The sequence below is a fragment of the Haliotis rufescens genome, unplaced genomic scaffold, assembly GCF_023055435.1.
Source record: "Haliotis rufescens isolate VD_foot unplaced genomic scaffold, xgHalRufe1.0.p SCAF_4, whole genome shotgun sequence".
Classification (NCBI taxonomy): Eukaryota; Metazoa; Mollusca; class Gastropoda; order Lepetellida; family Haliotidae; genus Haliotis; species Haliotis rufescens.
In genome coordinates, this window is record NW_025964112.1 from 31064344 (window position 1) to 31089942 (window position 25599).

The 25599-nt window shown below is 42.2% G+C and overlaps 1 protein-coding gene across 3 annotated transcripts in view; it reads right to left on the minus strand.

Moving 5' to 3' along the window:
* Positions 1–17106, minus strand: part of LOC124149539 (caspase-8-like) — a 58770-nt gene extending 41664 nt beyond the window's left edge. The window contains exons 1-6 of one of the 3 annotated variants that reach the window (XM_046521212.2): positions 16953–17106; positions 14884–15266; positions 13592–13824; positions 11140–11277; positions 10598–10885; positions 7652–7741 (exon numbers count right to left, since the gene is read on the minus strand). In XM_046521212.2, coding sequence (XP_046377168.1) covers positions 7652–7741; positions 10598–10885; positions 11140–11277; positions 13592–13824; positions 14884–15212 — 1078 coding nt within the window. In that variant the 5' untranslated portion in view covers positions 15213–15266; positions 16953–17106. Of the gene's footprint in view, positions 1–7651; positions 7742–10597; positions 10886–11139; positions 11278–13591; positions 13825–14883; positions 15267–16878 lie in introns of all 3 variants that reach the window. The other 2 variants (XM_046521213.2, XM_046521214.2) reach the window with 2 other exon arrangements.
* Between the last annotated feature and the right edge of the window lie 8493 nt (positions 17107–25599).

The following is a 25599-nucleotide window of genomic DNA, read 5'->3' on the forward strand; positions in this document are numbered from 1 at the left end:
ATCCAATCTCAAGCTGTTGGACGCAGATTTCATCTAGTCGGAGCCAAGTTAGTGGCAGCAGATCTTGCCGTCAGGAAGCTAATAAAGAAACCAGCCATTCGGAGACTAGCGGAGACCAATAAGACCAAGTATTTTTTCTCTGGTATTCATAGTTCCGAAGAAGAATACTCCTGACATGAGAATGAGAATTGACCTAAAGACACTCAACTGGGTCATAGTTCACAACACTGGACCAGTCGTAACATTTTTCATGGGGATCAACTTGCTCTTACACCGACAACATCACAGTTCCCACTCAGATCCTGGACACACCACTGGTCTGCAGTGTGTACAGCTTGAAACTAGTCGACACAACAAACATGATTACAGTTTACTGCACTGGAAGAATTAAATGTCACGTGTCTAGGCTGACTGTAAACATTTTTATCGAAAACAGGACTACTGACTTAGTGGGATCCATGCAGTATATTTCTACAGACTGACTTACATGATCGCTTATATGAATGCAGAACACTACAACTACTCAACCAGACGCCTGTCGCTGTACATCATGTAGCCGACTACTACAGTGGACATCCGATGCCTGCAAGCACAGTGAATGAGATACCATGCACCATCGTCTGCCGATATAACAACGGTAATGCTTATACGAAGCCCAAGAGAAGGAAACTATTCATTTCAGAACAAGTAATTTTTTATATTCAACCTGTCCTACGCGATACATTGTTGAATTCTTACCACGATACAGAAAGGGTGCGCCTATACGTCAACCAGGGATTTGGCATTGGATCTCTGACAACACAGTTTTCACGTTTCGTCATGTCCTGACTTGAGCGGAGAATCAACAGAAGTTGATGAGCTGACTCCATCAGTTGTTGGATTGAAGCGAGACATATTCCCAGGAAACAGAATATCCTTGCCGATAGCTTTCCTGCCAAGGGAGTATTGCGGCAACAGAATGGATCTTACATCCCAAGATTTTTGCTTGGATAATCATGTTATGGGACACACCACACCTAGATCTATTTATAACGATTATACCTCATACAACATCCATCCCTATGATAGCGATTTTTTCTCCTACATCCACGTCAGGAAAATAAGTTCCGAAAAGGGACGATAGAAGGTTACAGATCGGCTCTTCACTATGTACTAAAACATGATGGACTCTCAATTGGAAACCATCCCATTCTAAACAGACTAATGAGATCCTTTCTACTAGAAGATGTTCAAACACCTCGTATCTTCCCCAAGTGGAATCTATCTGTTGTGTTATCGGCACTTTGAACGGAACCTTACGAGCCCATGGCTAAGGCCACCTTACTCCAAACATCCTGGAAAGCATTCTTCAGAACTCCATGCCTTGGACTATTCTAGTTTCACTCATGATGAACATTGGACCACAATTACTCTAAGAACACTCCCAGATTTTGTAGCCAAGAATCAATCAATGACAATGGGGCTATTGGGTCATAGACACTACACCATCCCTGCATTGGGTGATTGAGTGAGTTGTGTTTAACCCCGCTTTTAGCAGTGTTTCAGTTATATCACGGCATGTCAGCTTAATGTGAGAAAGCCCGAAGTGATGAAGGTCTCAGACGTTTACCACTTTGGTGAAACCCACGAGCATGGGTATGGTGCTGACAAACCTAGAAACATAATCGCGGCAACCGGGATTCGAACACACAATCATAGGTTTCTGCACAGTGAATCGCGGCACCTTAGACGACTGGGCCACCTGTGCACCCACCCCACCCCCGCCTGCATTGGGACCAACAGTGGATCACCCAGACAGATTTTTATGTCCCATCAGAGCTCTTGAGAGACATCATTATATAATGAAAGGAAAGTGACAAACCGGAAGTGGCATCACAACCAGAAGTGACGTCAACGCCGTAAGTGATGTCAGCACTCATATTAATGTCACAAATCGGTGAGACATGGACAATGCCAGCCTCACCAGCCTTCACATACAGTTGTAAGTGATCAGATCATGATACACATGGACAATGCCAGCCTCACCAGCTTGTCACATACAGTTGAAGTGATCAGATCATGATAGACTTGGACAATGCCAGCAACACCAGCCTGTCACATATAGTTGAAGTGATCAGATCATGATAGACATGGACAGTGCCAACCTTACCAGCTTATCACATACAGTTGAAGTGATCAGATCATGATAGACATGGACAATGCCAGCCTCACCAGCTTGTCACATACAGTTGAAGTGATCAGATCGTGGTAGACATGGACAATGCCAGCCTCACCAGCTTGTCACATACAGTTGAAGTGATCAGATGATGATAGACATGGACAATGCCAGTCTCACCAGCTTGTCACATACAGTTGTAAGTGATCAGATCATGATAGACATGGACAATGCCAGCCTCACCAGCCTGTCAAATACAGTTGTAAGTGATCAGATCATGATAGACATGGACAATGCCAGTCTCACCAGCTTGTCACATACAGTTGTAAGTGATCAGATCATGAGAGACATGGACAATGCCAGCCTCACCAGCTTGTCACATACAGTTGTAAGTGATCAGATCATGAGAGACATGGACAATGCCAGTCTCACCAGCTTGTCACATACAGTTGTAAGTGATCAGATCATGATACATGGACAATGCCAGTCTCACCAGCTTGTCACATACAGTTGTAAGTGATCAGATCATGATAGACATGGACAATGCCAGTCTCACCAGCTTGTCACATACAGTTGTAAGTGATCAGATCATGATAGACATGGACAATGCCAGACTTACCAGCTTATCACATACAGTTGTTAATGATCAGATCATGATAGACATGGACAATGCCAGACTTACCAGCCTGACACATACAGTTGTAAGCGATCAGATTATGATAGACATGGACAATGCCAGCCTCACCAGCCTGACACATACAGTTGTAAGTGATCAGATCATGATAGACATGGACAATGCCAGACTTACCAGCTTATCACATACAGTTGTAAGTGATCAGATCATGATAGACATGGACAATGCCAGCCTCACCAGCTTATCACATACACTTGTAAGTGATCAGATCATGATAGACATGGACTATGCCAGCCTCACCAGCTTGTCACATACAGTTGTAAGTGATCAGATCATGATAGACATGGACTATGCCAGCCTCACCAGCTTGTCACATACAGTTGAAGTGATCAGATCATGATAGACATGGACAATGCCAGCCTCACCAGCTTGTCACATACAGTTGTAAGTGATCAGATCATGATAGACATGGACAATGCCAGACTTACCAGCTTATCACATACAGTTGTAAGTGATCAGATTGTGATAGACATGGACAATGCCATCCTCACCCGCCTGTCAAATACAGCTGAAGTGATCAGATCGTGGTAGACTTGGACAATGCCAGCCTCACCAGCTTGTCACATACAGTTGTAAGTGATCAGATCATGATACACTTGGACAATGCCAGCCTCACCAGCTTGTCACATACAGTTGAAGTGATCGGATCATGATAGACATGGACAATGCTAGCCTCACCAGCTTATCACATACAGTTGTAAGTGATCAGATCGTGATAGACATGGACAATGCCAGACTTACCAGCTTGTCACATGCAGTTGTAAGTGATCAGATCGTGATAGACTTGGACAATGCTAGCCTCACCAGCTTGTCACATACAGTTGTAAGTGATCAGATCATGATAGACATGGACAATGCCAGACTTACCAGCTTGTCACATACAGTTGAAGTGATCAGATCATGATAGACATGGACAATGCCAGCCTCACCAGCCTGTCAAATACAGTTGAAGTGATCAGATCATGATAGACTTGGACAATGCCAGCCTCACCAGCTTGTCACATACAGTTGTAAGTGATCAGATCATGATACACTTGGACAATGCCAGCCTCACCAGCTTGTCACGTACAGTTGAAGTGATCAGATCGTGATAGACATGGACAATGCCAGACTTACCAGCTTATCACATACAGTTGAAGTGATCAGATCATGATAGACATGGACAATGCCAGCCTCACCAGCTTGTCACATACAGTTGTAAGTGATCAGATCATGATACATGGACAATGCCAGTCTCACCACCTTGTCACATACAGTTGAAGTGATCAGATCGTGATAGACATGGACAATGCCAGACTTACCAGCTTATCACATACAGTTGAAGTGATCAGATCATGATAGACATGGACAATGCCAGCCTCACCAGCCTGTCACATACAGTTGTAAGTGATCAGATCATGATACATGGACAATGCCAGTCTCACCAGCTTGTCACATACAGTTGTAAGTGATCAGATCATGATACATGGACAATGCCAGTCTCACCAGCCTGTCACATACAGTTGAAGTGATCAGATTGTGATAGACATGGACAATGCCAGGCTCACCAGCTTATCACATACAGTTGAAGTGATCAGATCATGATAGACATGGACAATGCCAGACTTACCAGCTTATCACATACAGTTGAAGTGATCAGATCGTGATAGACATGGACAATGCCAGACTTACCAGCTTATCACATACAGTTAAAGTGATCAGATCATGATAGATATGGACAATGCCAGACTTACCAGCTTATCACATACAGTTGTAAGTGATCAGATCATGATAGACATGGACAATGCCAGCCTCACCAGCTTGTCACATACAGTTGAAGTGATCAGATCATGATAGACATGGACAATGCCAGACTTACCAGCTTGTCACATACAGTTGAAGTGATCAGATCATGATAGACATGGACAATGCCAGACTTACCAGCTTATCACATACAGTTGTAAGTGATCAGATGATGATAGACATGGACAATGCCATCCTCACCAGCCTGTCAAATACAGTTGAAGTGATCAGATCGTGGTAGACTTGGACAATGCCAGCCTCACCAGCCTGTCACATACAGTTGTTAGTGATCAGATCGTGATAGACATGGACAATGCCAGCCTCACCAGCCTGTCACATACAGTTGAAGTGATCAGATCGTGATAGACATGGACAATGCCAGCCTCACCAGCTTGTCAAATACAGTTGAAGTGATCAGATCGTGATAGACATGGACAATGCCAGCCTTACCAGCTTGTCACATACAGTTGTTAATGATCAGATCATGGAAGACTTGGACAATGCCAGCCTTACTTCTATGTAATGCAGTACACGATAAATAATACACTATCATTTCCCAGGCAGTTGAGGAGGGGGAAGGTGAGCAGGGGTTTAAAGTTGGCTTGTTGAGATAGAGAAGTTGAGATGAGGTGCAGACTGCAATACACAACAATAAATAACAATGGAGGGTTGGCTCCCTTGGCTAGCACAATGACAACACACATGTGAATCTGCTCCATCCAATTGTCCACCATAGATGAATAAATAGAGGATATTTCATGTGTCAAGTGAAATATCATGTTTCTGTCATCGAGTGACAGGGGGTGAAGGAGATATTTTCGTGAAACTATCTCCTTTTCCCCCGTCACAAGATGAGAGAAACATAAAATTTCAGGAGACATATGGAACATCTTATTTATTATATACTTTTTGTGTAGGTGTCTTTCAGAAAATTAAATTATTTCATTAAAAATGTAAAACCTTAAAACGTAAATTCTCCCTATCTATTACACAGGGACGGTTCAGCACCCCTTGAGTTTGCGACTTAAAACGTAGTTTCGTGTTTGCAAAATCTTAAACAATATAAACAATAGTATCAAAAAATATTTAGGGTCACGAAAATTCTATATCACACATTTAGATATGATTATATACAAAATCAACTTTAACAATAAAATATTCTTCAAAACTAGGAGACTGCTGTTGGAAGCAAAAGAATATACACTGGTCAAGTAATAAAATGGTACTTTGCTAAACGAACGGTCTCAATTGACGAGTTAAATGAGAAATTTACAGTATATAACGAAACATTTTCAAGAGAAGAACATCCGTGAGAAGTGATATTGACTCCATAAATGACTATCTGTCATTATTTTGCAGTGTCAATGTGGAACTAATTAAAAAGGACGTCAGCAGTTTGTGTACGGGCTGGACACTTACGATAAAGGAAGACAATTTAAGGGGAGGTAACTCTTGTATGACAATAGTTCCGTCAAAGTGTTACGTTAACTGCAGTGAAATATCAAGTGTTATGTTCACTGCAAATATCACATTTCTCAGCTTCAGAAAACTCAGTTTTTCATACTTAAGTATATTATAAAGGGACAATAAGTGAACAGTTATGTGTGTTTGAAATCATGCACAAAATAATGTCATATGCCCAAATCAATTCTCAAACCAAAACAACAGAGCTCCACACAGTAAAGCTGACAATGCAAATATTGCACAGAGTAAACTGGCTTCGGTCTTCTTTCTAATAGAGGCAACTTGAAGAGAATAAATACATCCTCTAACAACTAAGGTTTGTTTCAAGGCGTCAAAGTGTAATCTGATTGTGATTGAGGTGAGGTGAAAACAATGCGATCAAATATAGCATGCAGTTACTTCCCTTTACATGCACACTGTTTTACTGTGCATCTTGTGTGTTATGGTCATGGCAGCAATAGGAGTTTGTGTGCTTGTTTTTCTGTTTGCAAATTCGGTCAATGAAAACATGAAATTTACAATAAACAACACTAGACATGATGATTTACAAATTCAATTATATTTGTGTACTGTATGCTGGACAATGTTTTATATGCAGATATTAAGATTACATATGTATTTGTCTCATAAATTAAGCAGCCCCTGAAGATCCAGGGTAGAATAGGTCTTCAGCAACCCATGCCTGACGTAAAAGGCGACTATGCTTGTTGTAAGAGGCGACTATGCTTGTCGTAAGAGGCGACTAATGGGATCGGGTGGTCATCAATCCCAATTGTGTGGATCCTTGCTGATGATATTAATCACTGGATTGTCTGGTCCAGACTCAATTATTTATAGACCACCGTCATATAGCTGGAAAATTGCTGAGTGCGGCGTTAAACAACAAACCAACCAACTTAAATTAAGCCTGAAATAGCAATCAGCTGTTTACACATTTTCTCCCAGCTCTATGGGTGATTTTGTTTAAAAAATACTTAATGTCATGGCCAATATCATAACTGACAAGAAATTCCATAGGAATTGATAGGAAGACCGAAGACTTTGTATCTCTAACGATTAATGTTTGTTTCAAGGCAAGTTCATGTTGAGTTGATGTGATCTGCCGATTAGTTCATGCATAATTTGCCTAAATTATTGTAAACAAAATTGAATGAAATCTTGGACAAAAGTAATATAATTGATTACAAACATAAGGCCACATACATAATGAACACTTTTATAGCTAGATAGTGAAATAATATGACTAACTTGTGTACTTCAGTACAGTATTTGTTGACATGCTTCTTCTGGTGCGGTGTTCTCACGATAACGATTTCGCATTGTGAATCATCAAGGAATACATTTATGTAGGGAGGCCCTGGTATCAGTACCAAATGCTTCTTAAAGTTAAACTGTTGAATGACCTTTCTTGTGAAGCATCCAAAATCTCTAAATGTGTGTTTTGTTCAACCATTGATAACATTTTGGACTGAAATTGCTGAAACATATGACACACATGTCACAAACCAAGGTCAAGAAATCTGTCCATGGATGCTGGAGAAGTGAGACTTTCCTACCTGTAGTGACATACTGGTTCCTCCTCTCCTCCCCAGCTAGCTGCTTCACTCCGGGCCCCCGATAATATTCCTTTTCTCTGGGCAAGTAGGCTGCACAGGACAAAACTGAGTATGAAAACCATGATAGTTTCCACAAACAACAAGCCTGTCACCCTCTATATCTCCAGGGCTCACAGTTTGGTAAACCTACACTAACCCCAGGACCCATTCTTGTGCTTCTTACAATCCTATATTTCTCCTCTTGATTTTCATAAACATTTTACTGACCAATCAAATAACAAGATATGGAAAATGGAAATTGGTAAGGGTGGTAACTCGATATCGCCAACCCAACATTACATTCTCATTGGTACTTGGACCAAGGAGCATAGCAAATCAAATTGGCTAATGCAAATCAAATGTGGGTAATTTGAGATCGGGAGAAACACGGGAATAGCTCCATGGGTTAGGGTAGGTCTATGGAAATGCAAGCAAAGAGGATGCTAACCTGTCTTAAATATATATAACCTCTTACTTGAAAACAACTAATATACCTAAGAAATATAGTTTGCCCTTCCTCCATGGTTAGTGTAGTTAAGTATAGTTTTGCCATATTATAGTTAAAGCACAAGGAAGCTCATGTTCACACCACCTGGGTAAAATAAAGTAAACATACATGCATATTTATTCAATGGTTTTGAATTTCAACAAAGACAGCCACTTAACAATATATATATATATATATATATATATACTGAACCACAAAAGAAACATCACCTCAAGTAACATTGCATGAAAAGTTGTCATTTAAATATCTGGGTAATTTTTGTCCAAGTTTCTAAAATTTAACATTAGTTTGTCCGGAAAAATGAAATTTGATAATAAAAATACAAAGCAGATGACAATAAAACTGATCGGCCAAACGCATCACGGCAATGGCCATGGTAACCCGATGCATGTGAGTTCTGTGCAAATTGAATTGCAAATGCGCTCCCTCCTTTCTCTGTCTATTAAAATCCACCCAGATCGGATAACATTCCTTCGTTATTGAATTGCTATCACATGCCAAGATTGACAAGAAATCAGCGACACCAAGCCCTTGGACGATTGCAAGGTGGACAAACCAACCGGCAAGTAGCCAATGCATTTCAAGTCCACGTAAGGACCATATACAGGCTCCAGCAACGGTACCTGACCACCAACACTACAGATGACCGACCATGTAGTGGAAGAACAAGGGTCACCACCCGACATCAGGATCGTCAGATTGCGCGACAGCATCTTCAAGATCGCTTTGTTAGTGCTGCGGAAACTGCTCGACAGACCATGGGGACACACCAGTGACATATTAGTGCGGACACCATGCGTCAATGATTGACGAGCAGACACCTCCACTGTCACAGGCCACACCGAGGACCAATTCTGACATCACGTCATCGCCGGGACTGTCTTCTGTGGGCAACACAGCCGCAGCATTGGCGCCACCAGCAGTGGGGAAGAGTCCTCTTCTCAGACCAGAGCCGTTACTGTGTCTCAACAGCAGATGACAGAGAGAGAGTCTGGCGACGCCGTGGGGAACATTATTCTGATGCTTGTGTTGTTGAGAGAGACTCGTGGGGTGGTCCGACCATCATGGTGTGGGGTGGAATTGGTCTTCCACAGAGGGTCGGATCTGTTGTCTTCCAGAACATCGGTCCAGGGAGAGGCAATGGTGTCACAGCAGCTCAGTACATTGATCACCACACGCCACACGCCATACCAAATTGGGCACGTTGCCGCATCCGCATTCAGCATGATAACGCCTGTGCCCACACTGCGAGAGCAACCAGAGACTTCCTCCAGCAGAATGGCATCAGAACCATGCAGTCCATGCCTTCAGTCCCGATTTAAATGCCATTGAGCACCTGTGGGACGAGGTTCAAAGACGGCCCAAGGCCGACAACCAACTGCAGCTGAACTGTGTTAGGCGTTCCTCAGAATGTGGGCTCAAGTGCCTATGGCCTTCATCAACCGCCTCATCCATTCCATGCATCGACGTTGCATTGCAGTCATCAATGCACATGGCGGACAAACGAGATACTGACTTGTGATGCCATTTTCTCTGAGACTAGTGTTGTGTTTCACTTTAAGAACATTTGACACTTTAATTTCAACCTTGATGATTAGTTTTGCCAAGTTTCATCTTTTTCATATGTCTCAAAGTATGCTTACAGTGTTTGGACAAATAATGTTTCTCATATATCTATCCATGTTGATGTTTCTTTTGTAGTTCAGTATATATACTGGAACGAAGACATTTTATAGTTCAATGAAATACAATATCATCTCTTGGAGAACTCATCTACAGCTAAGACCTATCAATGGCAGAAGCGTATGCAACCCGTTAAGGGAGCACATTATCTGTCCCCAACATCCAGGGATACGCCAAATTTTGTCACATCAGGCAAGCCTAGCTTGGTGTAGACAGCATGTGAGGTTTAGAAGACAGAACTGGGACAGCATAGTGTTCACAGATGAGTCCAGGTTTCATCTGCACAGTTCTGATGGTCGTACCAGGGTCTACAGGCATCCAGAAGAACATTCTTGTTTGTGGGTCGAAGTGCATTTGGAATGGGGTGGCATCACAACTCATGGGAGAACACAACACATCATTGTTAATGGCAATTTGAAAGGCTTACACTACTGGAATGATATCATTTGAGATCATGTTCTGCCCTTTGTGCAAATACAGAGACATAACGTCACGTTGCAGGGGGGCAATGCCCGCCCATACATTGCACATGTTGTAACAGATGTTAGAGGCAGCACAACATTGCTGTACAGCCATGGCCGACTGTTTCTCCACACCACACCTCTCCCCTATAGAACAGGTCTGGGGTGAGATGGAACGACACTAACACTAGCTCAGTTGGGCAAATCTGTGGTTGACATCTGGAACAAAATCTCCAAAGCTGTTTTCAATCTCACCTTTAAATTGCAGTTCCAGTTGTTTCGACAATTGAATCATGTTTGCCAAACGTATTGCAAAGATAAGTTTGACTAAAGCTTGGGAGTATTCCAGACTTTGGAGACTTGGTGCACACTCTAGCATCTTCTGTATTCTTTCCCTAGTAGTGAAATGCTGTAAACCTGAGTGTAGCCGCTTAATGTCATCATCTTTGTAGCCAAGGTGTGTCCAGAATGCTGGCAAATTGTTGCAATACATGTCTTGACACAAGTCTTCACTGATCTGTAGTCGAAAACTCTCTGGCACACCTGACAACAACAGCAACACTAGCAGGACATTCTTTAACATTAATCAACTGACTTTTAATTTCATGTATGGTCTGTTGTAGTCGTCTTTCAACATAGCAATACGTCATGATGATGTATGTGAATAATGTTACAAAATGTCTAACATCACTGCTGTTCTATGAAATATAGATCTTAAAGACAAAAAGACAATGCATTCTGATAACATATGTGAATCAAAATATAATGTGCCTTTTGCCTCTGTGTATGACCGTTACCATTGTGTGCTGTGTGGCCAAATGGAGGGCACATGTCTGCCACAGGGTTGGCGGTAGGAGTCATCACCACATCACTCCCTGAGACCCCCCCCAGGGGTGCTTCTGCAGCCGTCACACATCCCCTCTGGTGTCTCCGTTCTGTACACAAACATATGTCATGTGGCATATAAATAAGAACAGTGTTTGCAAGTACTTGTAAAAACAGACGCAGCCCTAGTCTGTCTCTCGGTCACTGAACCATATTGTTTTCCCTTCCACCCAGTCCTCACTGTAATGTTTTAGTTATAAATAAAGCAAGTCTAGATTTTCAACAGGTTCAGAATCTCACATCTCACTGTGGCTCCTTTTCAATTTAAATATACCTGTTTGTTTCTATCCAAATTACGCTTTCAGAGGCTTGCATTAGTCTAAGGCAGCCCCTTCATCAGAAGTTCCCTGAAACTATCACCTACAACCAGGCATTTCCAGTGGGATACCTCAGGAGATTTAACGACACTTCCGGTTTACAAAATTCATGTCATATGCAGTGGACAGTATGTGAAAATGCATGTCTGAAAGCAATAGAACCTTAACACAGAAAACCCATGCTTCATAAAAAAAGAGAGTTTAAAGACTTCACTTGTTTGTTGCAATAATGGCACTTTCGAGATCATTCAATTCATTGAAGCAGACATTTTCTTCTTCCTGTTCTGAGACTACAGGTCGGACTGCCGAAGACTAAACACTGCATATCCAGCACTTTTTATGACAATTTCATAGTCCAGAAAACTTCATGTTCATTGAAGATGAAGCTGTTAACATAATCATGTCTCTCAGAAACACTGGTTGCCACATCGATTAGTACTTAAAGCTGTAGCTCCTTACTAGTGTATTGGTCTAGTTGAATCACTGACAGCTGTAACTCCTTACCAGTGTATTGGTCTAGTTGAATCACTGACAGCTGTAACTCCTTACCAGTGTATTGGTCTAGTTGAATCACTGACAGCTGTAACTCCTTACCAGTGTATTGGTCTAGTTGAATCACTGACAGCTGTAACTCCTTACCAGTGTATTGGTCTAGTTGAATCGCTGACAGCTAAACCAGTGTATTGGTCTATCTGAATCACTGACAGCTGTACCAATGTATTGGTCTAGCTGAACCACTGACAGCTGTGCCAGTGTATTGCTCTAGCTAGCTGAATCACTGACAGCTGTGCTAGTGTATTGGTCTAGCTGAATCACTGACAGCTGTGCTAGTGTATTGGTCTAGCTGAATCACTGACAGCTGTGCCAGTGTATTGGTCTAGCTGAATCACTGACAGCTGTGCTAGTGTATTGGTATAGCTGAATCACTGACAACTGTGCCAGTGTATTGGTCTAGCTGAATCACTGACAGCTGTGCCAGTGTATTGGTCTAGCTGAATCGCTGACAGCTGTGCCAGTGTATTGGTCTAGCTGAATCACTGACAGCTGTGCCAGTGTATTGGTCCAGCTGAATCGCTGACAGTTGTACCACTGTATTGGTCTAGCTGAATCGTTGACAGCTGTGCCAGTGTATTGGTATAGCTGAATCACTGACAGCTGTGCCAGTGTACTGGTCTAACTGAATAACTGACAGCTGTGCCAGTGTATTGGTCTAGCTGAATCACTGACAGCTGTGCCAGGGTATTGGTCTAGTTGAATCACTGACAGCTGTACCAGTGTATTGGTCTAGTTGAATCACTGACAGCTGTGCCAGTGTATTGGTCTAGCTGAATCACTGACAGCTGTGCCAGTGTATTGGTCCAGCTGAATCGCTGACAGTTGTACCACTGTATTGGTCTAGCTGAATCGTTGACAGCTGTGCCAGTGTATTGGTATAGCTGAATCACTGACAGCTGTGCCAGTGTACTGGTCTAACTGAATAACTGACAGCTGTGCCAGTGTATTGGTCTAGCTGAATCACTGACAGCTGTGCCAGGGTATTGGTCTAGTTGAATCACTGACAGCTGTACCAGTGTATTGGTCTAGCTGAATCACTGACAGCTGTGCCAGTGTATTCGTCTAGCTGAATCACTGACAGCTGTGCCAGTGTATTGGTTTAGCTGAATCACTGACGGCTGTAGCTACTTACCAGTGTATTGGTTTAGCTGAATCACTGACAGCTGTAGCTACTTACCAGTGTATTGGTTTAGCTGAATCACTGACAGCTGTAGCTACTTACCAGTGTATTGGTTTAGCTGAATCACTGACAGCTGTAGCTACTTACCAGTGTATTGGTTTAGCTGAATCACTGACAGCTGTAGCTACTTACCAGTGTATTGGTTTAGCTGAATCACTGACAGCTGTAGCTACTTACCAGTGTATTGGTTTAGCTGAATCACTGACAGCTGTAGCTACTTACCAGTGTATTGGTTTAGCTGAATCACTGACAGCTGTAGCTACTTACCAGTGTATTGGTTTAGCTGAATCACTGACAGCTGTAGCTACTTACCAGTATATTGGTCAAGCTTCCTCACCAAGTCTTGCCGTGTCAGTGCCACCAGATTTTGTCGGAGTCTGTCAACACTAACAGGGGAGATAATCTTGGATTCTTCCATCAACGTGACCAAGTCAAGGCCTGATGACACCTTGCCTCGCTTTGCCTTAGGTATTTTATCAAGAAGGAAGGACAGTTTATTTGTGTCCTCCCCTGTTAAATCCTGTGCTGTGTCAAATAGCATCAACCTAAAACACAGAAAACACACTAGTCTTAGGGATCATTCACAATTTATGGCTTTGAGGGTTTGGTGAGGATTTTGCAAGAAAAACTAATACTGCAAAAGGAAAATCTATGTTTCAATACTTTATTCACAGATCAGCGATCAGTCTCAAAAGAAAGAAAAGAAAGTACCGAAACGAAAACAACAAATGCCATTTAAGAAATAGTATATGTTCCGCACATCGTTTTTTTCACCAAATAGTAAACTTAATCTGTGATATAAATGACCTTTGTCACATTTCTGTTGTTGAAAGAAAGAGAAGTATGTCTTGAACCATTAATCCCACTCATATGATGGTCAGTTGTAAATTGCAGGTAGGAGAATGTCCAAGGGTTAAAAGGGGTGAAGAATAGGTTTACTTTGCCGAAAATGTGTGCAGTCGACCACGGACAGGAATGGAGGTCTGCTTGTTGGGGTGAATTTTCCTCCAACAAGACCAATGGGGCACGGGTGGCCCAGTCATCTATGGCGCAGCAATTCAGTGTGCAGAGTTCAATCCTTGGTCATGCCAGACACCTATGATTGTTGGTTCGAATCACGGTTCGCCCCGATTATGTTTCTAGGTTTGTCAGCACCATACCCGTGCTCGTGGGTTTCACTAAAGTGGTAAATGTCTAAGACCTGCATCACTTCAGGCTTTCCTCCCACATAAAGCTAACAGGCCGTGATATAACTGGAATACTGTTAAAAGCGGCGTTAAACCCAACTCACTCACTCACTTCAACAAGACCATATAATAAAACTTTGCCTCGGCTGTATTTTCGTTTCAGTCTTCGAAATTGATAGACAGATTTAAAGTGCAAATAACCCTTACATATGTTTCGATGCCTGTTTTAATGAAAACAATATTTATAACAGCGATATGACAATATTTCCAAATGTGCAAAGTAATATGTACCCCTATGACTTGCATCTTAAATAAACAGTACGTTTACTCTGTAATTTGAAACTTCTAAGGATAATAATATTTTAGAATTCAATTGTCCTTTAAACAAATACAAGACTAGATTGTACAAAAATTTACCTGTAATCAGAAATCTTCCCTGTTGGCAGATAAGTACTTTTCAAATCCTCCGTAATTTCCTCATCTACATAGTCTATAAGATCAAGCCGCCCAATTTTATTGAACATTTCCACCAAAAGCCAACGGTTTGAAGTATCTATCAACTTGCTGGTCTCCAGTGCTGTAAATAGTTCATGTCCAGTTGACATCTTCGTCAGCTTGTTTTTAGGCAAATTGTCCTTTATGAGGAACTTGAGGGCTTGCAGATCTGCCTGGTGGAGATCACTGTCAATCTTCAGCAACATAGCATGGAAGCTACGCTCAGCCACAGCATCAGACTCAACATCCATACTCTTCGTCTTCAGAGGGAACTAACAGTGTCCAAGGTCTCCTACCATCAGGCGCTGGAAACAATTGTACACGGATGTAAGAAGTCATGTCCATCAACTGCCATATGAAATAACATGACAATTTATAATAATCTGCTAGGCTTAAATCACAAGTATCTACATGAAGAAAGACAAGTTCTATGGATGAACAACTTCTTTATTACAATTAGTGCCACGTTTCGGTGTAGATCCTAACACCTTTATCAAGCAAGTGATGGATAGTGCTACTTACTTTACTTACTTACTTTGGAGATTTAACGTGCGCTTTCCGACTGATGCGTATTCCGCACACGGGCCCGGCCAGGCCATTTAATGTGTTTCCGAAAGGGGCGAAAGTGGTGTGTTCAACCCAAGAGGGGGATTAAGGGGTTGCTTATATAGAATTTGGGAATTTTGAGATTTGGAATAGATGCCGATGGGGTTGGGGAGTAGAACTAAGGGAGCTGGGTATGGTGGATGTTTGTTTGTTTATGTGATTTTGATTTGGTAGATTATAGTGTTTTTAGACGCGTTTTATTAGTTCCGTTTTGATTAAGAATACGCCTAAGGCCTTGAAGTTTTCTAGTTTATTTTGTGGGTTTAGTATTGCTTCTAGAGTGAGAGCCTTGTTTAGATTGAGGGTGGTTTGTAATGCGGTTCGATGTGTTAGGTAATGTGTGCAGTGGATAGTGCTGGACAACATAGGTATATATACTTATTAACATCATTGTTTATACAGTAAATTGATTGATGGACACAGAGAGCTGATTAAGATGATTGGAGGCCAGTGATTGACTAATGGGGCAGTGTAAACAACCACGGAAGCTGATTGGGATGATTGGAAGCCAGTAAATTAGAAGCCAGTGAATAGTCTAATTCAACACTGAGTCAGCAAGCAGACTGATAGGGATGATTGGATCCAGCCAGCAGTGAACAGAGATCAAGGCTACTACATCCCGCCTGCTTACCATCACCTAATTGCTAAATCCCTATGTCCATCCAATTAATCCACTGGCTTCCAATCATCCCTATCAGTCTGCTTGCTGACTCTGTGTCGAATTAGACTATTCACTGACTTCTAATTTACTGGATTTTACAATGATGTTAATAAGTATATATAACTATGTTGTCCAGCACTATCCAGCACTTGCTTGATAAAGGTGTTAGGATCTACACCGAAATGTCACACTAATTGCAATAAAGAAGTTGTTCATCCATAGAACTTGTCTTTCTTCATCACACCAACTTCTAAATGCCACTGAAAGAAGAATCTACATGTCTGACAGAGAGGCCATTTATATAACGCTGACCTTAGGGTTTCAAATTTGATGTCGAACAGTAGAAAAAGTGATTTATCTAGGATTTATCTGGGAGACAAAAGCCACTCTTTCTTTATTAGTCCTGTTATCAGTTAAATACAAGTCACCTCTAAAAAGCCATAACATTAATGAATTGAAAATTTATTTATTCAAATTTTTGTATTTCTACTGACATTTGTTGATTTGGGGTCGAATATCAGCCTCTGAGCCGGTCTAGATAAATCACTTTAGAAACTGTGTAAAAGTGAAATAGTCGCTTTCATGAGACATGTCGTATACAAACATTATTTTTAACTATATGAGTTCTGGTTACTTGTGAAGTTCTATACCTATAATCTATATATAGTTTGTTCTGAGATTACTTGGCCTACTCTGCAATCTTGTTCAGCCTAGGTTGATTTACCTCCTTCTTTGATTCTCAGTCACATGCGACTTAAGTTGACACTGTTCACTGTCTTTCAATAATCAGCGAGACAAACAAAACCAAACGTTGCAAAGTAAAAGTTCGTCTTGGCATTTCCGCATTGACAGGGGAATTCCCACATTCCGTAGCGCCCTCATATTTGCAAAGGGGATTAACTCCGTCACTCACAGCCGCGTCCAGCGTAAGCTCGGTTACTGTTGCTGAGGTTCATAAATAGCGCCACGTTATCAGAATTATAGTCGTACTATTTATAATGAGTGATATCGGCCCTAATCTGAAATTGCTAAAACAATTTTACAGCAGTGGATGCCTTACAGATTTTATGAATTCTGACACAAGGGTCCTACTTTAGTCAGTTGGATGCAGGCACGTACGAACCACCGGAGAGGAATTACCTATCCTGAGTGAATTAATGTTGTAAGTTCCGAGACCTACAAATCCGTAATCCCGCGTTGTGAGTATATTGTTAGCTGTATTAGCCATAGTATAGTTGTATAGTTACTTTTATCATCCAAAACTGGCTCCCACAGGAGATATCGCTTGGATTAGATCAAGCGATATCTACACTGTAGAAATCGCTGCAATGAAATTACATCACAATGCTTTGCAGACCATTGGGACGTCACTGGTTACCATGACGTCACAATCAAATGACATCACTAATGGCTCTGCTACTGAAGCTGTTAGCAGTACTTTTTACACTGAAGACACTGCTAATTACTGTCTACAAATTGAAAAAGTTGGAAGAATGATGTTGGATGATAAATATAATCTCACCCTCGTGTCTTTTGATATCAAATATATCAACACTCGTTGATAAAAGTGGCAAAAATCCTCGGCAAGCCTCGGAATTTTTCCACTTTTATCAACTCGTGTTGATATATTTGATATCAAAAGACACTCGGGTGAGATTCTCTATATAAAATGAAAAAAGTGTTAGTTTTCTGTTTAAATTGATTATGACGTCATGAACAATGGATGGTGTCATCTTCAATTACTTTCGAAAGCGCGTTCATATGACGTCACATATGACGGAGCTTTACACTATGGAACAACGAGCCAATCAGCATGAAGTAAAAATTATAATGTTCATTGAGAAATACTGAAATATTTGCACCTATATCGGTACCCCTAAGGATGATATGGAGAATCTCACCCGCGTGTCTTTTGATATCAAATATATCAACACGAGTTGATGAAAGTGGAAAAACTCCGAGGCTTGACGAGTCCCATGTGGGAACGCATACGGCCGGGTGGATGTATATTAATTAATTCCCACTGAGAATTTAACTTTATACTCATCAATATGTTGGTTGGTTTGTTGTTTAACGCCGCACTCAGCAATATTCCAGCTATATGACGGCGGTATGTTGTAAATAATTGAGTCTGGACCAGATTTACAGTGATTAATATCATGAGCATCGATCCACGCAATTGGGATTGATGACATGCATCAACCAAGTCAGCGAGCCTGACAACCCGATCCCGTTAGTCGCCTTTTACGACAAGCATAGTCGCCTGTTACGGCGAGCATGGGTTGCTGAGATCTATTCTACCCCGGATCTTCACGGGCTCATCAGTATTGACTACTGTCAATATTAATATTTAACGGCTTGCCACACATGTCATGTGACGTTGTTCCCAATATCAATCATAGGTTTACAGGCCACCTTCCTATAGCTGGATGAGAACATATTGATGAACATATAAACCTGTGATTGATATTGGGAACAACATCACACGACATGTGTGGCAAGCCGTTAAATATTAATATTGACAGTAGCGGGTGACCTCGCCAAGATGAACACTACCAAGCTGACTGTCGTTTATTTCCCGATGAACGCCAGTATGTCACGTGATTACGTTGTCAGTCGCGCGGAGAACAGAACTACTTTAGAGGAATTCCTCAATGTCTAAACATAACGTCAAATAGGGACGGTGTAATCATGACAATTTCTTTTAGAATATGCACATTGAACCAAACGAATGCAACAATCCACGTTTTCAAATAAAGAATGAATTTTGATCTTTTTATAATATAATTGTTGCCACAAACTTCCTTTTGCTAGTATCGAACGCGCCGCGTGCGTTGAGCGAACCCCACTGCATGGCCCATGACATCACCGATACCAGAACCATGGCGAACGCTGGTCAGGACGTGGATTTTGATGTATTGATGTATTTTAGCGATTTTGATATGGGAGTTCCTGATGTTATTGCACACATTTTTAACGAAACTATCTCGGCATCATCGGAAATATCAAACGAGAAATTGAAGATGAGTTAGCACTTTCAGTGATGCCGAAAGTTCACCTATCTTGGACGATTGCAAGCTAGACAAACCGCCCGGCGAGTAGCCAATGCATTTCAAGTCCACGTAAGGACCATATACAGGCTCCAGCAGCGGTACCAGACCATCAACACTACAGATAACCGACCACGTAGTGGCAGACCAAGGGTCACCACCACCCGACGCCAGGATCGTCAGATTGTGCGACAGCATGTTCAAGATCGCTTTGTTACTGCTGCGGAAACTGCTCGACAGACCATGGGGACACACCAGCGACATATTAGTGCGGACACCGTGCGTCGAGGATTGAGGAGCAGACACCTCCACTGTCACAGGCCACACCGAGGACCCATTCTGACACCACGTCATCACCGGGACCGTCTTCGGTGGGCAACACAGCACCGGCATTGGCCCCACCTGCAGTGGAGAAGAGTCCTCTTCTCAGACGGGAGCCGTTACTGTATCTCAACAGCAGATGGCAGAGAGAGAGAGAGAGTCTGGCGACGCCGTGGGGAACGTTATTCTTGTGTTGTTGAGAGAGACTCGTGGCTTGGTCTGAGCATCATGGTGTGGGTAGGAATTGGTCTTGCACAGAGGGTCGGCCCTGTGGTCTTCCAGAACATCGGTCCAGTGAGAGACAATGGTGTCACGGCAGCTTGGTACATTGATCAAGTCGCCGCAATCACGAGTTTCAGCATGATAACGCCCGTGCCCACCACCGTGCGAGAGCAACAAGAGACTTCCTCCAGCAGAATGGCATCAGAACTATGTAGTGGCCTGCCCTCAGTCGCGATTTAAATCCCATTGAGCACCCGTGGGACGAGATTCAAAGACGGCTGAATGACGTCCGACCAAGGCCGACAACTGCAGCTGAACTGCGTCAGGCGTTCCTATGGCCTTCATCAACCGGCTCATCCACTCCATGTATCGACGTTGCACGGCAGTCATCAATGCACATGTCGGACACACGAGATACTGACTTGCGATGCCATCTTCTCAGAGACATCTGAACACATGTATGTATGTGAACACCATGTATGTACCTGAACATCATGTATGTATCTGAACACCATGTATGTACCTGAACATCATGTATGTATGTGAACACCATGTATGTACCTGAACATCATGTATGTATGTGAACACCATGTATGTACCTGAACATCATGTATGTATCTGAACACCATGTATGTACCTGAATATCATGTATGTATGTGAACACCATGTATGTACCTGAACATCATGTATGTATGTGAACACCATGTATGTACCTGAACATCATGTATGTATGTGAACACCATGTTTGTATCTGAACATCATATACTGAACAACAAAAGTTCCTGTGACATTGAATAAGATTTAATGCAAAGTTATGTTTTTTACCAATTCTGAAACAATTTCGGTTTGCAACAGATAAAAGACTCATGTGGGTGTTCAAATGGTTTAATTTGCCATACTGATTTCAGAAAATGCGTGATATTATAAAAAAAACTTGAACATACCAAAATGTCAATTTGCATATCAATAGCGTATGTGTCCACCTCTGGCTGCGATGCAAACAACACATCTTCGTCTCATGGAATGGACCAGGCGTCGCACAAAGTCCTGTAGGATATCTGTCCATATCTGCTGGAGCATGTTTCAAAGTTCCTGAGTGTCTGTGGAATACTTGGTTGACGTCTAAGGCGCCGATCCATCTCATCCCACATGTGCTCGATTGGTGAGAGATCAGGGGAGCGAGCCGGCCAGGGGATGCATTCACGTTGTTTTGTTGAAGAGAATCCTGAACAAATCGAGCAATATGAGGCCGGGCGTTGTCATGTTGAAAGGTAATGCCTGAGCCATGACGACCCAAAAACGGTAGAACAACAGGGCCGATGATCTCGTCGCGGTAGCGCTGTCCATTGAGATTTCCCTCTATCACTATCAAACGGGTCCTAGCTCTTGCGGGTCTTGCTGTAATCCCAACCAATACCATAACGCTGCCGCCCCCGAACCGATCTTCTTCAATGACACAATGATTGACGTAACGTACACCTCGACGTCGGTACACTCGAATCCGTCCATCGCTGTGGCTGAGGTGAAAACGAGACTCGTCAGTGAATAGAACTGGTCCCCACTGCATGGCCGTCCAGCGTAGACGCTGTCTGCACCACTGTAGACGTGCTTGACGTCGGTTTCCTGTCAAAATGGGACGTCTGGCGGGTCTTCTGGCGACAAATCCCTGCACATCTGTGAAGATATTCGTCGAAGGCCAGGGACGCTTCTTGCAGTTACTGTTGCTGGCTGGAATCTATTTCGTAGGTAGTTGTTCGAATCCAGTTGTCTTGTCGATTATTGGTTACGCGTGGCCTGCCACTCCGAGGGTGGTTTCTCACTGCATTCGTCTGTTGCCAGCTGCGTTGCCATAAACACCAAATGGTGTTTCTGTTGACGTTAAATTGTCTTGCAACATCACGTTGACTCGATCCTGCTTCAAGCATACCAATGGCTCTCAGACGCTCATTTTCGGACAGGCGTGGCATTTCGTAATGTTGAATAATTGCGTAATTTTGTTGTTTTTCTGAGTGGTTGTTGTCAGCACGATGCTGAACAATGCATATGGAATCCCGTTGTTTTTCTGTAGCAGTTGCGTTTTTGTGACTTGATTCCATACATGTACTACAATGTTGAAAACCAAACTTTACTTGTTTGAAAAATACACTAAAATATTCGTGTCACAGGAACTTTTGTTGTTGAGTAGATAGAGAGGTAGACACCCTGCATGTATCTGAACATCGTGTATGCCTCTGAACACCCTGCATGTATCTGAACACCTTGCATGTATCTGAACATCGTGTTTATATCCGCGCACCCTGCGTTTATCTTAACACTGTGTAGGTATCTGAACACTTTTAAGGGATCTGAACACCCTGCATACATCTAAACACCATGTATATAACTGAACACACTGCATATATCTGAACACCATGTATGTACCTCAACACCCTACATGTATGTGAACACTATGCATATATCTGAACGCCATGTATGTGAACACCCTACATGTATCTGAACACACTGCATATATCTGAACACCATGTATGTACCTCAACACCCTACATGTATGTGAACACTATGCATATATCTGAACACCATGTATGTGAACACCCTACATGTATCTGAACACACTGCATATATCTGAACACCATGTGTGTACCTCAACACCCTACATGTAACTGAACACTATGCATATATCTGAACACCATATATGTAAACACCCTACATGTATCTGAACACACTGCATATATCTGAACACCATGTATGTACCTCAACACCCTACATGTAACTGAACACTATGCATATATCTGAACACCATGTATGTAAACACCCTACATGTATCTGAACACACTGCATATATCTGAACACCATGTATGTACCTCAACACCCTACATGTAACTGAACACTATGCATATATCTGAACACCATGTATGTAAACACCCTACATGTATCTGAACACACTGCATATATCTGAACACCATGTATGTACCTCAACACCCTACATGTAACTGAACTCCATGTATGTAAACACCCTACATGTATCTGAACACACTGCATATATCTGAACACCATGTATGTACCTCAACACCCTACATGTAACTGAACTCCATGTATGTATTTGAACACCCTGCATGTGTCTGAACACCATTATATGTATCTGAACCGTATGCAACTTAACATCATATATGTATATGAACACCATTTATGTATATCTAACTCAACACCATGCATATATGTGAACACCATCTATGTAACTGAACACCCTGCATATAACTGAACCTGTGTGTATCTTTTCTAAAAGTATACACTTGCAATCATTTTCAAAACATTAGACATAACACACATCTCTGTGTTACACCACTGGTAACATCGAAAGTTGTCTCTCTCATGGTTCACAAAAGGTTCAGGCGAGTAGAGACACCGTGTACACTTAGGAGATATACGTGCTGTGTTTGCAAATTAGATTGATGTTAGACCGAATTGATAGTCTCTAAATGTCATTTGAAACCGGGCACCTCGATCTCCTTCGGTCGGCGGAAATAAGTGCTCAATCCGGTATGGCACGAGAGGGGAATTAAACTCGTCTGTGAAAGGGGTGGTAGGTACCTTTCGTTGTGTTTTTTTAACATTGTAACGTCAAAAAACATATTCGAGAAAAGAAATCAAACAACTCTTTGTTAAATGCAACATTGTTTACGTCGTAAATAAGTAACAGCTTGGATATATAAGCCCTCCAAATACGACAGAAACCAGTTTACTGTTTGGTTTGCCGTAGTATTGTACCCCCTGCCAACACTACATGGAATGACCTGACCTACTTATTTTCTTGGAAGCAGTTGTTGACAGTTACGCAACAATTTGAAATTTGGAAAGAGGCGGACGTGCCAGTTTTTACATTTTGTGCAAGATTGAAATTTGAAGTGATAGTGGAGGATACGGCAAGAATGCATTATACCGGACGCCTTCCGCCACTTTGGTAAGGGATGTGCACGAGCTCATTCAAAAAAATAGAATTGTACAATATATCGTCATACGTACCGCAATACGGCCTTGTGCATTGCAAAATATTGTGACACACTTTAAACCTCAAAAAAACAACCCTAATGAGTGGCATCCAACAAACATGGCGGATAGGTATTCGGTATAATGCATCGGTCCCGAGGATACTTGATTGTCTGTTAAATCTCAACCCTGCACAATCGAAGAATAGTAGATTTGTCTTCAGCAGCCCATGTTTGCCGTAAAAGGCGACTATGATTGTCGTAAGAGGCGTCTAACGGGACTAACTAAACAACAAACAAACAAACAAACATTTTTTTCTGATCGGCCGACAAAATAGTGACAGTGGTTGCCCTAAAGCAATGATTTGTGTAAATGCGACTAACTTCGGGTTTCCTTGAAAATTGTTTTCATCTTTTAGGACAGTGGATTGTGGCCAAGCGGTTTTAAAGTGTACCAACATGGATCTCCAGCAGGGACAGTTTTTCGGGGAAGCTGGTAGAAAGCAGGATTCTGGTGGTTCAATTTTGACATGTATTTATGTATATATGTATGTAAACTCATTATCACTGAATTCTGTCAAGTCCGGACCATATTAATCGGAAAAATTGCCGATTAAAAAAAATCCGAAAACCATCACGTCTGTTGTGTTGATATCAGCCATGTTGGTGGTCAAACGGAAGTAGTGCGTCTGTGTTGTATACATGCGCAGTGAAGCGGTCATAAAATCAGACGCATTTTTTTATTCAATCCAAAATGATTATGTCTGATTCGCTCGTCACGCCGAAGACCCGGGTTCGATTCCCGGCATTGGTACAATGTGTGAAGCCCGTGTGGACATACAGACACAGCTGTGACATGGTTGTAATCTCCAGCCACTTGCTCTGACTGTCTGGCGTCTTCTCACGCCGACAGTGACGATGACCTTGAGATCGCGACAAAAACAGCCTTTGCAGTGGTGTGGGTGAGGTGGAATGATGTGTCAGGCACTTGCATAGGGACGGATGCGTGTGTGTGTTATGTGAGAGAGTGCTCATGCGTGCGTGTGGTGCTTGCACTAGTCCGGGCTAATACCGGTTTTGTAATGCTATCAAGCTGAGATACTATGCAGCTGTTGATATAACATGGACACCCCACTCAGACACAGTATACTGACAGTATACAGTCCTTGTTTTACCCCCTTTATTCCAAGCGCCAGGCAGGCTAACAAAAAGTACCGACCTTCCGCTAACCGATCAGACGCTAAGCCACGGAGGTGATGTGAATGCAATGACGTATATGTCGTTATACATGAAGCTCATGTAAATATATCGCATAACATAATGTCGACAGTGTAAAGACTGTAGTGTGGTAACACCAGAATGATAGAGATGACAATGGGCTTGGTATTTGATGGCTCTGTTTATGTAGAGGGGAATGTCCGAGTAATTAACCCTCCATTCTTTAAAAATAATGGAGCAGGGCCCGATGCCCAGAATTTTTAAGGAATGTAAAGTTACGAGGATATTCCCCTACTCAAAACTCATCCCTACTTTTACACTTTGACAAAATATTCTGTTGTGGAAAATATTTGAAAAAATAAACCAGAACTCTTTGTTGTCTGTATTTATACTGCATGAGTCGCCCTTGATGCACGAGGAATGCGCATTCGTGACCAACTCGTGTTATTCCGGGACAAGCCGAATAGCGACTCGTGCCCCTCTCATGGCCATTTTTGCGACCGGGTTCCGTCTTAGCGCAAATGAAATTTAAAGCATATCGGGACATGCAGAATTATACAGTATGGGTATATTTTTA